Source organism: Crinia signifera, chromosome 5, assembly GCF_055691185.1.
Source record: "Crinia signifera chromosome 5, ASM5569118v1, whole genome shotgun sequence".
NCBI classification, from domain to species: Eukaryota; Metazoa; Chordata; class Amphibia; order Anura; family Myobatrachidae; genus Crinia; species Crinia signifera.
The window spans coordinates 46,544,511-46,559,441 of record NC_139221.1 but is presented as its reverse complement, the minus strand read 5'-3'; the positions used below and the strand labels follow the sequence as shown (position 1 = coordinate 46,559,441).

The following is a 14,931-nucleotide window of genomic DNA, read 5'->3' as shown; positions in this document are numbered from 1 at the left end:
TGGTGGAACTCAGTTCCACCCCGTTCCTCAGTTCCACCATGTTCCTCAGTTCCACCCCATTCCCCCTCACCTTAACCCCTGTGTGCATGTTTCTCTCAGTCCATAATATAAACTAACCTTTATACTGTATTAACAAATAACAAAAATGTTGTGGGGAAATATTTGGAAACCACAATATAATTGAGTGTTAAAAAAGAGATAGATTTTGGCTGTAGCCAGAAAATGTGACCGGCTTAGGTATACATTTCATTTTAAATTAAGCAGTTTCTATTTTAGATCCTTCACTGTGATAAAAGATGGACGCTTTGATTGATTGACTTAATCTAAGAAAATCTTACAAGCCTAAACTAGTTACTAAAACCAGTTTCAGTGCAAGATTGTAATGATTAGTGTATACGGTCCCAGAGGTATTCATTATAAACAGAATTGCTCTTGTTGCCTTGTAGAGAAGCTAGATTTTCAAATGGAAATAAAAGGCAGACTGTAAAAATAGACTATCTACAGTAATTAAGTTAAAATACTCTAGCATTTGGCTTGACATCTTCATTATTAAAAATTAAAAAGATGCTTCACTTGAGCACACAATTTACTATTGTTTATCCTGTTGAGGTTGGATTCTTTCTACGAAGGTTTCATTTTCTAGTATGAATATTTTATTACAAAATAGAATATTTTATTACAAAATATACAGAATACAAAATAATGTCATATTATTGTCTACAGGCTTGCCTGTCTGTTTGCTTTGTGTTTCTTCCTATAAGCTCGGCTTCTTATGCAGTAGGTAAAACTGCAATGGGAACCAGATATGCTGGTGCTATACATTAATGTAAGTAATCATAAAGGCACTGTATACATTTATCTAATTATAATAATTTAGCATCATAGCATCATAGTCTGTTAAAATGTAAAAAAAAAATTAAAATCAATCTCATTTTTATATTTTAATACTGCTTACCACCTTTTACAGAGTTCTTGGTTCCTGAGTGCCAGTTTCCCTGAACTAACCTGCCAGCTGGAACTAATTTGGTTTATTATGATAAACAATGTTCAGGTCCCTAGCGATACTGGCCAGCAGCCGTAATAGTAGTCTTTCCCAGGGTTGGCGGGAGACCTGTCATTTCTTAATACTAAGAGGCAAGGCCAAGTATTGTGGAGGTGTGGCTATGCTCTGCTACAATACACACACTTTTAGTTCTAAAAATAGATTTCAAATAAATGTGTAAAAATGTTAAAAAATAACAATAGAAAAAGCTCAAAAAATTATTTAAAGAAAAATATATTTCCTGTGAGCACCTCTGGCAATAGGAGGACTATTGCTTCATTTGTACTGCAGCTATATACTTTACATGAAGAAGTATCACAGAATGCCCCTTTGTGAAGACAACTTGTGATAAACGGTAATATTGAGAGACAAAGGGAGAATTGGGGATAAGGGATAGGTTCTAGGGCACTGGGCAGTATGACCAAGGTGAGAAAAGGCTAACTCCAAACAACAAATTTATATATAATGTGGTTGAGGAGGTGCTCCCTGGGAGTAGGGTAAGTACATGGAAAGAGATATATCCAAGAGAGGATATATAGAAGTCTCCCTGGGTGGGGCACAAGCCTTTGTGGTAATAAAAATGAACTTTTATTAGATATGTGTTAAAAGTTCCTCAAATAAGTGAGGAATGTGGTACAATCAACAGAGAACATGCAGATAGACAAACATGACGATAACAACAATATTTGTTGTTATCGTCATGTTTGTCTATCTGCATGTTCTCTGTTGATTGTACCACATTCCTCACTTACTTGAGGAACTTTTAACACATATCTAATAAAAGTTAATTTTTATTACCACAAAGGCTTGTGCCCCACCCAGGGAGACTTCTATATATCCTCTCTTGGATATATCTCTTTCCTCGATAAACGGTAATAGTCAGCAAAGGGCGTTGATAAATAGGGAGAATTCAATTGAATACACTTTTGAATAGTACCGGGAATGTATGCCAAGAACTATTCAGTTAGCCGCAGATTTTCCCTTGCACCCGGCTCTGAAGTCAGAAAATGCCATTTATCATAGCTAAATGGCATTCTGTAGGCATGGTAACCTGACTTAAGTGCCAGATACCATGTGGCTAATTGAATAGCTTCAGGGAACTCTTTTTCATCGCTATTCAATAGCGCATTTAATTGAATATATTAGCTTTGAGGTTTTTTATAAATAGACACCTTTATGCAGTGGTTCCCAAACTTTTTTAAATCACAGCATCGTGCCCTAAAAACAGAATTGTTTTTAGGGCACTCCTAGGCCAAAAGTTTCTTATTAAGAAATTTAGATTAGGTTAAAATATTAAATTTAATTAAATGTATTTTTATGTCATCTTTAGGTTCAATTACTGTATGTGGTGAGGGATAGGACTTGGTTCTATTTGTCCACATATATTATGATTGACAGCGACTAGCACTGGTTTTGCCTATTAATTTGACCATAACATTTTTATATTGGTTTTAGACTACCAGTCCAGGAAACCACTACTCCTGTACCACACCCTTCCACCCCCCCCCCCCCCAAGTACCCTGAGGCACCCCAGGGTACCATAGCACACAGTATTGGAACCATTGCTTTAATATTATAATAACAGCAATTGTCAGTAATGGACCACGTTTAAAAGGCTGGTATGTTTAGGGTCTATTGCTATAGGTTATGGAATGGGTAAACAAAAATCCCTTTAAAATGTCACTGTCCAAAATATCCCTTCCACGATCCTTTGTAACTTCTTTCTAAAATCCTCTGATGCTCAAAGAGTAAACCTAATAAATATTTAATTTATACATTCTGCTTTTATGTGTGAAGAAGGGCTCATGTGTTCCGTATACAATGAGCAAAATTGATGAGAGAGATAAAAAGAAATGTGTGCCCTAAAAGATAATATGGTTTTGATAACTGTGGCTTGATAAATTAGCTTGCTGAGTGTTTTTAAATGAAGATGATCTATTAGTGTTTTGTAACATGTGAAGACAAAAAGTTGTTTTCAGGATCATTGACTTAACCATATCAATGGCACTGTTGGACAATTCTTGCTGAGAGTTGAGATGATTTATGTAATGGACTCCAGGTTTCCACAGAAATACATTATGTTCTGAAACTATCGACATGAAGTCCTGCTGAGACAAAAGACATTTCAGTCTGCATATACGCCATTCAAAAATTAAAGATAAGGTTCATCCTATTTAAACCTCTCAAAGTGTTCTCTGTGAAACACATTATCATAATATTTAAATGTCCTGTATATACAGTGAAAGCTGTATTTAATAAGCTCTGTGGTATGCAGTATAGTAACAATTATTTAATAACATTTGATGTGGGAAAAGGACATGCACTCATAACAACATTTTTGCTATTTGCAATAATCTTTCAGGAATTAGAGAAATGCAAATAAAAGGATTTTTAGTCTGATGAAAAAAAGTATAACTATAGGGTGTATTCAATGTTTTCTGTGAGCTGTGACAGCGAGCAGTGCTGCCTGCTCGCTGTCACAGCTTGCAGGGTCAGTATTCAATTCACCCCCTGCACACGCCGTTTCCCCCTCGGTAGGTTTTTTGAGTGAGGGGGAAACGGTATATGCGGCCGCTAAAACAGCGAGGCTTGCGGCTAAATGCAGCAGGCTCCCTGCATTAGCCGCAAGCCTCGCTGTTTGGGGGAATCCTCGCTGTGAGAGGACAGCGAGGATTCACCCGGAATGTTGAGTACGGTGAGCTGTCGGCGCAGGGGTTAAAACAGCGAGGATTGCTTGTTTTCGGCGATCCCCACACATAACCCTCTCGCCGGCCGCATTGAATACACCCATAGTGGTAGTTCCAATAGTCTGGTAAATAGTAGATAGAAATGGTAAAGCTGTCAATACTAATGAGGCATGGGAGGTTGTACTGTAGTTGGCATCCCGATAGATGAGATGCAAGCTTTCAGAAGCCTGACGCCGGAACCCAACACCTGTCAGAATGCCGATGCTGGTTATGGTTACGCTGCCAGAAGGAGGGTTAGTGTAAGGCTGGTTAGGGTTAGACTGCAGGATTAGGCTGGAAGGGTTAAGGGTAGGGGAAGGGTTACTGTAGTTTGTTGTTTTCTTTAGTTACAACAATAGAAGCTACAAATTTATTATGCAGTGGGGCAAACACGCTGAAATAGAATATATACAGATGACCAGCGGTGGGAATGACAGTGGTCAGAATTCCGATGCTGGCATCCTGAAGGAGGAATCCCGAAATGGTTCTGGTAAGTATACTTACCTTCTCCCTGCTCCCTCTAACCCTAGCCTACATACCCCACCCTCCCACCCTAACACTAACATATAGTGCCTAAACCTAAACCCCCCCTCCCCAGCCTAACCTTAACCCGCCCCGGCATACTTACAATTGGGATGCCTGCTGTTGGGATTATGGGTCAGCATCCTCATCAATGTCGGTATTCCTGTGCAGGTTTTCTGATTGCAAGATGCACGCACGTTCCCTCACAGGATGCACACACGCTCACTCTACAGACATACATGCACACTCTTTGGGGCCATGCACACACACACGCACACATGTTCCAGCCCCCTTCTTCCTCAGCCAGAAAAGTTACCTTTCTTTGTTCTTCTCGGATCAAGGCTGCTCCTCAAGCACACAGATCCTCTCTTCTCCAATGATAAACTTGATTCTGCAGCACAAGAACTAGCAGGGCCCTTCATCACCTTGCTGCATGCTTGGATGGGTGGGCAGACAGGCAGACAGACAGACTGGCAGGCTGGTGGGCGAGCAGGTAGAGAACTAGTCAGGACCCCTTTTACCTTCAGGAAGTTGCAGCAGTAGAATCTGGCTAGCAGTACAATCAGACCTGGCCCCTCCTTTTTGTTGGATGTCTGAGCCCAGAACTGTTCACTTAGTAGTCCTACAATGATGGCGGCCCTGTTGTGAGGGACCAAGCACCAACAGAGTTGGCTCCTACAGTACATGAATACATGTATATGGGATAAATTTGGAGAACGGAATTGAAATTTTTTAAAATGGGACATTTTATCTTGTGCTTTGTTTCTCCAGTATATATTATAATTGCTGCTGTCATATTTCATGTTATGTTAATATTGAAAGATAGTAATTGTCATTGACATATGGTGTAATGTCTGCTAGTTATATTATTGCAAGAGGTGTATGAAACTTCTAGTGGACACAGGCATTGATACAAATACTTAACTACAGTACTTTTTTTTTTAAATAAAAAATAGGAGATGTAGATATGGTAAAATTAAAACTATTCTCATTAAAACTGTTCTAGCTAAATTTGGAAATTGAATTTGTAATTTAAAATCAACCAAAATGGACCAAGATGTGATTCTTCTAACCAACAACAAACAATTAGGGGATAATACCAATTAACCCTACACAACATTTTCCCCTAATGTCTCCCACTCTTAGGATGAACTAATCATAAATGCCATGCCCAGATGACCTCATCTGGTGGGTCACTTACATTTATGCCCAAAAGTATTGGATCCACAGACGAGCATAAGCCAACTTTCCCAAGCCATCGCACTACTTAGAGGTTTAAGTGTTAAAAGGTGTTACATTAGCAAGTAGCAGCTATGTATTGAAAGTGTTTCATGGGTGGGAGATAATAAATACCATGATAAAAAGAAGTTTTACATTTGTAAAAAAAAATATTTTTTATCTTAAGTGTTACAATATGATGACCTGAGGCAGTCCTGCCACGCCATACCATGGGGCCCCATGCCACATACTCTCCATAAAACTGGCAAAATATATAAATCTAAATTTGCTGGAATTATCCAAAATATTATGTTATCTGTAGCTGTTGCTGCTAGTAACAAGACAGGGATTGTTTTAAATTATTGTATCGAGACCAGGGATGTAGCAAGCGATAATGTGCTCTGGGCCACCAGTAAAACTAGTATGAAGCTAAGCACTCGTAGTGTCCTAAGGACCTACCATGTGGCTCTACAGGTTTCATGGTTCGCTTTTAGGCACCACACAAGCCAAATACCGTTATCATTGGCAGCAAAGGTCTCACCCCCACCTTTGTGGTGGCACCACTCTCAAACGCTTAGCAACTGCCCTACAACTTTGTAGCTGCTCTGAGAACTTATGCAACAGTATTCTGAAGTAGCTTTTAACAAAAGGCTCTGATCGCATATGTTGGCACTACGGTAAAAGTATTTCTGATCAAATGTTGATTCTGTAAATTACATTTGTTTTCCCTAGACCTGCTGAAAAAAATATTCAGCAACAATTCAGCTCTACGAGAATCTTAATGGGACCCTAGGAATTTATTAAATGATTTTTGTTTCTTGAGAAAACTGAGCTTAATGGAAATTCTACAAATGCCAGACTTTGTTATGCCTTTGGGGAGCTGGAGTTCCAAACAAAACACTATAAGAGCAGCACCGGCATCTTAAAGGTTTACATTGTGCTTTTATTAAGTAAATATCATTTTATTTGAAAATGTAAATATGTTAATGATTAAAACAAATAATATATGTATATATATTTTGTATTTTCACCCTGCAGACTTACCCTGGTCACAGTCTAGAGAATGAAGACTTTAACATCCCACCTATCACACCACCATCCCTGCCAGAACATGCCCTTGTCCCTCTATCGGACGCGGAATCAGGATACCAGTCCCTCTGTCATCCAATGTCTCAGAATGGCCTACTTCAGTTCCATCCACAAAATATGGATTTGCCAGCGATTACAGTATCAAGCATGCTGGGCCAAGATGGCTCTCTTATTTCCAACTCCCTTTCAGTGGTAAGATATGCTGCATTGAAAATGAACCGGCTTGCAAACATGTTCTCCGTGAGTTATTGGTGTTAATCATATATAGGGGATGACTCAATTAGCCACGAACAGCTCCTGGCACGAGTAAGTGCGTTTGTATACTGGGCATATTCAGTTAACTCCATGGGCTAATTGCCAATTCAATTAGCAGGGATAACCCCACATGTAAAATAGCAGTCCGGAGTTCAGCTGTGGGGAAAATCCATTAATTGTGCAGTTTACACGTACTGTACTCAGTGGGCTTGATACAGTTATCCTGCAAGTTAGGTGCAGGAACATGGTTGCTTAATTGCGTAGCCTTTCCCTTGCTGTAGTGATTTTATCCCGCAATTAGCCACTAATGAATATGCGTGTTATAGTAACACCAGTGGTGGTTGAGAGCAAAAATGTGCAAGTACATCTAGCCTGAATACTTAATGCAGTATGAGATGCCTGATGCGAGTGAGCCACCAGCACTAGGCTAATGCACTGTGGCACTGTGAGGTATCTCTAGAAGAAGACGTTTTTACTCCCCCACTCTGACAGCTGAGATTAATAATATCCTCAGTAAAGAAATGAAGTTTCAAGAGCTATAGTGGAACAATCCAGGGGAAATGTGAGGAAGAATTACTTCACAGAAAGAGTAGTAGATAAGTGGAATAGCCTACTATCTGAGGTGGTAGATGCAAATACAGTAGTACAATTTAAACATGCTTGGGATAGGCATATTGATATCCTTACAAAAAAATAAGGATCAAATATGGTTTGAGGTAACATTTTTAAAAAAGGGGCAGACTAGATGGGCCAAGTGGTTCTTATCTGCCGTCAAATTCTATGTTTCTATGATCCATGATTCTATATTACATCCACTCAGAGGCAGAATTACTGTAGACCTTACTTGGCCCTGGGCAATATACCGGTTTGGAAAAGTCCATGTGATGTCAAAACGTCACACGGTAGAGCAATGCTCCTAAGGGAACGTTTGGGATGGCCACGATATGGGGGAGCACCTAGGTTGCCTTGTGAAAAATCTGTCTCTGCATCCACCCCTATGTTCGGTTTTCTACATTTTAATAGATCAAGTAATGTAGGAATACTTTATTCGTTTTAAATGGATGTACGCAATGTTTTGTTTTGTCTTCATTGTTTTAAGCTAGATAAAAAACACAATTATTACGAGATTTAAAAAGCATTGTAAACAAAGGACTGAAGTGGATATTTTAATTGCTGCATTTCTCCTCTGACAGAGATTATTCTCTTTGTACTTCCTGTTTTGACAAGCAACACATACCGTAGGTATTTTTCCTGCATTGTCTATGAAGCGAAAGCTGTTTTTTTTTCCCTTCAGTCTATTGGGAGTGCTGTAAATCAGCAAATGGAGATGTATTAAATCCACATGCATTTCTAATAAAGTATGCTTCTATTAAAGAAAAGAATCAGTAGCATATTGAATAATGCAGCTTTCAAAGCACAGCAGAGAAATTTGATTACAAACAATTTGATTACTGGGTTTCTGAAGAAATATTTCCAAAATATTGTGGCATTTTGCTCCTGTAATGCATAAAACATAGCAGTAGACCCGTCTGGAAGTTCTTTTAGGACAGTAAAGAATAGATGATGTCAACTCTAATTACTTCAATATCAAATAACGCAAGCATTAGTCTGAAATGAAATGGATGTCACATTGTGTTAAAAGAAATGCTTTTAAACAATGTGACAGGGGGATAAAGCCAATGAATAATTAGATATTCTTTGCACAATTTATCATAGCTTTATCAGTCAAGCATTTCATTTTAGAAATTATTCCATTCTATTCAATAATGTTGTACAAAGAAATATCTGATATGACATCTGAAACATAAATGGTAATACTACTACTTTCTTTACTTAGTCCCCGGTCAGTGTTTTTCTAATTTGCCTTTCTGAATGTTTATGGATTTTAGAATCTGATGTTTTCGCTTGGCACCAGAGCAAAGAACTTTGCAAAGAAAAACAATAAAAGTTTGTGAACCTCTTAAAACTATCTGTATTCCTGCTTAGTTATGACCTATAGTGTATGCACCTAGTCCTAGTAATCTAATACTAGAAATAAACAAAAGTGGCTACTTATACCAAGCAAACAAATCTTTATTGAACACACAAACAGATTTTCAATGTCTAATGCTGTACACATTACAAATATCTGGCTGATTTACGGATCATACAGATAATTGGAGTGTGTATGTGTGCGACCAGTCTGAAAAATATCGATCAATTAAACATGCCAGATCATCCAGCATGTCCGTCCGTTTTTATGTTGCAAGTCCGCCCCAAAGGGGAGTGTATACACCATGGGTAGCCAACTCCAGTCCTCGAGAGCTACCAGCAGTTCATGTTTTCCAGACCACCAGGTGCACTCTTTACTCACCGCCAAATTACAAAAGATCCACAGGTAGAGATAAATACTTAACTTGTGATTCTGTGAGGAGACCTGGAAAATGTTAACTGTTGGTAGCTCTCGAGAACTGGAGTTGGCTACCCCTGGTATACACTGTCTTGGCAACCTGATCGACATTTCCCATGTTCCTTCACATAGGAAGAACTGGGTAAAACTCAGAGGAGGAACTCAGACATCATGTGACCATACAATGTGACAAATCTAAATATCTAAAAGTGTATTAATATGATATGACCCTATATGGGTGTGTGAGAGTGTCAGATGTTGGACTGACATCATTTTATGTGACCTTGTATGCTCAGCTTTATTTTACTCCTCATATTAAAGTTTTGCCTCATTCATTACGTAAAGATCTAAATGAATTTGTAAATACCTTGTGAAAAGGTTGCCAATGATTTTTTTATAACCATTGATAAATGTTCTGGCTCCCATCAAACCCTGGTTAGTACTATAACTAATTTAAAAAAAAAGTTTAATGTATGGTAGACCAACAAGCGACTTCAAGAACAAGGCATAAAATATTCATGTGGCAACACAAAGACCCTAAAGTAATGGTCAGCTAACAAATTGGAGTTTTTGAAGAATGAAAAACAACAAAGGTAAATATTCAACTAAGAACTCTCTTTGCAGCCTCTTTGAACTGAAGTTGGATGTAAAGGTGCCCACACACTAGAAAGATCTGCGATCATAAGACGTGCGCATAAATTAGCCTTCAAATCTTTTGCCTGTCCTGGACAAAAGATTTCAGGCAAGCGCACATATTTACCAAAGATTTTTCTTAAGATCCCGTGTGCGTTCCTATGGATCTTTTGCTAAATCTTCTGATCTTTCATGCAGCACGTAAGATCAGAAGATTTAGCAAAAGATCCACGGGAGCGCGCATCGGACCGAAATCGGACGATTTTTGGCCGATTATCGGTAAATATCAGACGATATATCAGCCAATTTATCGGAAATCGGCCAATCGGCCCAAAAATCGTTCTAGTGTGTTGGCACCTTTAAGAGTACTTCAATACCAGATTAAATATAACATTACAAAAAAAGTTAAACTACTGACTATGGCCTAATTGAATTGTTGTGGCAACACTTGAATTTAGTAGTTATGAATAAATATCAATGAGCTAAAGTAGTTTTGTAAAAGGATTAACCAAAATAAATTCAAGCCAACCTATGGGACTGATCAACAGGTACAATAATTGTTTAGCAAAGATTATTGCATGTCCCAGTGATGAGCTACATTCTTTTTACAACAAACACCTTGAATGTTAGTTGGATCAAGATATTTGTATTATCTTTGTTTATTAGGGATTAGAGGCAAAGCATATCATGTTTTAGATTATATATTTATATATTTATAAGGAAAAGAGATCATTTTAAACATTACAAATGTTTTCTTACTTATGGGAATTAGTATATTGGTTCTAACAAAATAATAAGATGAAGTCTTGGTCTTTATTTTGTAGCAGGTAGACAGTTTACCAGGTAATCAGCATAAGCAAGGATGGTTAATTGCAGCATACAGATGTCACAGCATAGTACACACTCTTCAGAAAGCTTCAGTGGTCCCTACTGTAGCCCACACCCTGGCCTATCACTTGGGCAGCTATTCCACCATCAAGGTGCCATAACCCTCTATCCTGGAAACCCTTATATCAGGAGAGCACAGGTGCTGCTTAATCAGCCCAACCCTGATCATATCAGTTTCCCTGCTGCTGCTGTAAAACCTGGACCAGATCCCCCACATTATCTTCATGTGGAGGTATGTAGACCCTGACACAGTATGTTCATTTTATTTCAATGATTCCAAATGTCAATATGAGAATGCCAACAAGGCCTGAATTCAGAATGCCAACTGACAATTTTAAGGTTAGTTGACCTGAATGGGAAACCACACTGTCAACATACTGACTGTCAATATACACAATGTTTACATAATGTCGACATTACAGCAGTGGCAACATGTGAAGGCTGATACAGTATTTGACATATCAACAGGCTATCCTTGACAATCTGCATGTTGACAATCATAACTAGTCAAAATCTTGGTGTTGTAATTCTGAAGACTGACTCTTTATAGCAAACCCTTATGAATTACTGTAGTTTGTACATGGAAAACTTTCCATGCGTTGGTACAACTTAAAATGCTTCCATATATTTTATGAAATACTGTGTTCTATGCATTGACATCCATATCATTGAAACTTGCACGGATGGCAAGTGTAGCTTTATTATCTAAGTGTGATCTCCAAAGAGCATGGTTGAGCATCTGAGAACACAAGCACTTTATCGGCGCACCCTCTTTACTTCTTGACACGCCCAAGACCAGTGCCATTGAGGGCTGCCACAGAGGGGTGACACCAAAATGCCATGTCCTCCACATTGGCAGGAGTCGGGTGCTTAACTGTTACATTAGGTGCAGCACTCAGTACCTGTCACAGTGTAGGGGCTGGCACTGCAGCTAACACAGGTAACAGGGATCAGCCCATATCTCTGAGACCCCCAGAGTGAGGAAAACAGGGGTCCAGCCATGTGGCCATGCCCCTTTCCAAAAAAAAAACCACACTAATGTTTTAGCTGCAGACACACTCATGAAGTCTTCAAACTAAGTGACGCCCCTGCCCAAGACAGACCATCTCCGCACTTCTCCAAGTCACTTCCCAGGAGCACTTTTATCTTCTTCTATTGAAGATGGGATATTGCCCATAGCAATCAATCAGATTATATCTATTATTTTCTGAAACATCCTGAATAGATAAGATCAGCAAAATCTGATCGGTTGCTATGGGAAACATCCCATCTTCAATAGAACTCTCATCTTAGTAAATTTACCCATCTGTGTAACATTACAGTTATGGTTTTCCAGGCATGCGCATTAAGAAAAAAAAGAAGGAAAAAGAAGTTGCTTCATTTTATCTTAATCATCAACCACACCAGGGATTTAGACATTGGCCCATACCAGGAGTGACCCGACAATTGTGCGGTTCAACTCCCCACAGCGACCCGGAATCTGCAGAGCGCCAGCACATCATAGGGATTTGGGGCTGATGCTGACTGGGGTTAACCATTCACACTGAACCATAACCCGGGTCTGGCCCAGGATTAACTCTTCTTTTAACGGTCGGAATGTCTGGTTGCTGGACCCAGGGAATTTGAAAAGGCCCTTTCACATCGTACATAGACCCGGTCCAACCCGGCAACAACCCGCGAACGACCCGGGTTATTTTTGCAATATGAAAAGGTTCTTAGTGTGTTGATGCCATTTAGCTGTTCTCACATTGTATGAAATGTCTTCTCCCTAATTTACATATCCTTAACAGTTTATATAGTAGGATTTGTTAGTCATTGGCTGTAGTTTTTAATACTTACTCATATATATGTGTGCCACATATCAGACATTTCATTTATTTTGTCTGAGTGTGCAGGAGAGAATCCCAAGGCAGCGTGAAACAATTAGAACAGCAAACACCGAACACATATTTCAGTCATCGATGTAGATATTATTTGTGTTCAAGAGTGGATTAAAATAAAAAGCACAATTAGGTTATCCAAATATTTATTCAAATAAACAGTATAGTACAGTAGTTATTAACATCACCAATGTTACATACTGTAGTGAACAATAAGAAACACATTTTGCACAACTGTAGGCAATTTAGCATTTATACATTTTAGATATGGTTTACATCTAAAGCCGGATTGTGTCTATCCATCCAGTTTATTAAGATCTTGTGTTTTTTTAAGGCTTAACTAGAGGGTTTTTAATCTATTTGTTAACATATGTTGTTGTTGAGTCCTCCAATTTAGTCTGTATTTCCTTAGAATGTTGGGTTTTAAAGATGCAATGTTCCTTTCAATCCATTGCTTGATCTACATTTATAACCTCTTTATTAAACGTAAGCTATCCCCACTTTGCTTCTAAGATAGAGTCTTAAATAACCTGTGAAAGTAGGGCAAAACTGGCTTTACATCAAATGTCATATATGTGTAGGTTGCGGCATCCAATACATTGTTAGATTACACCCTTACTGTGTTCCAAGGTTACACAAATAGAACTTCATAATATAACAATCGAGTGCATTCAGGTCTGTGTCGTATCTTGTAGAACATTTTGATATCATGGGCATATAAGAAAATCTAATTTTGGTGATTTATATTGATAATCAACATTATAATAAATATTGAACATTTCGATACCAGAACACAGAATTACACCTAGGCAAAAACAAAATATGTTCCTGTACAAATAAGTGCTTAGCAGTGTAAAGCTGAGTACACACTTAGCGGCGCCTTATAAATAAACGTACTACTACTACTAGCAATGCTGAGTACACACTTTGCGGCGCCTTATAAATAAACGTACTACTACTACTACTACTAGCAATGTCTCCTCAGCAGGGCCGGCAACAGAAATCTTGGGCCTCATACACTGATACCTGTGGTTGCCACCTTCCCCATTAAGCACAGTAACGGTGCGGCGCAGGGAGGGAGTAGTGGTGCGGAGCACGGAGGGAGAGTGGGAGTAGTGATTCTGAGCAAGGGAGTTATGGTGTGGAGCAGATTTGGAGGGTGGGAATAGTGGTGCACCCATACATATACAAACAGAACATATATACACAAAAAAGCAAACACATAGAGTACATACATATATACACAAACATGCATAAATGCACACACAATTAGAACACATATATAGAACACAGATATATACACATATTTGTAGTGCACACACTTACATTGACATCTTGAGGGAGAAGAGCACAGCAGCTGTCGTTGATGCTTGGTCTGGGCAGCGGCATTTTCATCTTTAAGCCTCTGACCATTGGCTTAAAAATCGCACAATTTGCGGGTCATTGGTGAGTGGGCGGGGCCAATATGACACATTACATGACAAGTGTGTCATTTTGTCTCCACCCCCTCATCGCCGCCCCACGAATCATGGCAAACAGCCACGCCGGGGGCGGGGCCACAGACTCAAGCACTGCAGACTGACTGACACATTATCAGTATTAAAAGAAAAAAAAATAAACCAATTGTTTGCCTAGGCTGGTGGATGTACAGCAGAGATGGAGAGATAAGTGGCCGGGCAGGAGAGGCTGCGGGGAAGCTGAGTGGCAGGGCAGCAGAGCCGGGGGGCTGAGCAGCCTGGTGGCTGGCTTAAGGGACGATGAGATAGGCAGGGCACGGGACATCTGTCCCCCTTGACCCCCCCTGTCACCGGCTCTGGTCCTCAGCCTATATGTCTTTGAGTCAACATATCAGATCCTGAGTGCACATTACAGTGATGTCTGACTTTAATTTACATAGAACAAGGTTACTAGCATTATCACCTGGTTGGCCATGCAGCAGGGGTGACGTTCTCTAGTGACCAAAGGCACACACATAGCGGATATACACACTGAGAGAAATGCGCGATATGTCATTCCGATACATCCGGAAACTACATATAAGGTAAATATCAATCAATATTAAGGATCAAAATCAGAACAGAGACACCACTTTATAATTTGGCTTTGAAAAATCCAAACAATGACTATAGAATCATTAAACTGAATACAATAACATACCGTAGCAGACATCACTTTCTGATATTGTAATTATATTTGGCAATAATAAACATACATACATACTAATATTTTAAGAACTTTAAAAGTATTTTTAAATATTTAATTTAAATGCATTATGTTACATATTAAAAA

At 39.0% G+C, this 14,931-nt stretch overlaps 1 protein-coding gene across 4 annotated transcripts in view; it reads left to right on the top strand.

Moving 5' to 3' along the window:
• The window catches only part of TOX (thymocyte selection associated high mobility group box), a 228,123-nt gene that overhangs the window by 131,954 nt on the left and 81,238 nt on the right, over positions 1-14,931 (top strand). For all 4 annotated transcript variants that reach the window (XM_083187144.1, XM_083187142.1, XM_083187143.1 and 1 more), the window contains one exon: positions 6,547-6,789. In XM_083187144.1, the coding sequence (XP_083043270.1) occupies positions 6,547-6,789 (243 nt within the window). The remainder of the gene's footprint in view (positions 1-6,546; positions 6,790-14,931) is intronic.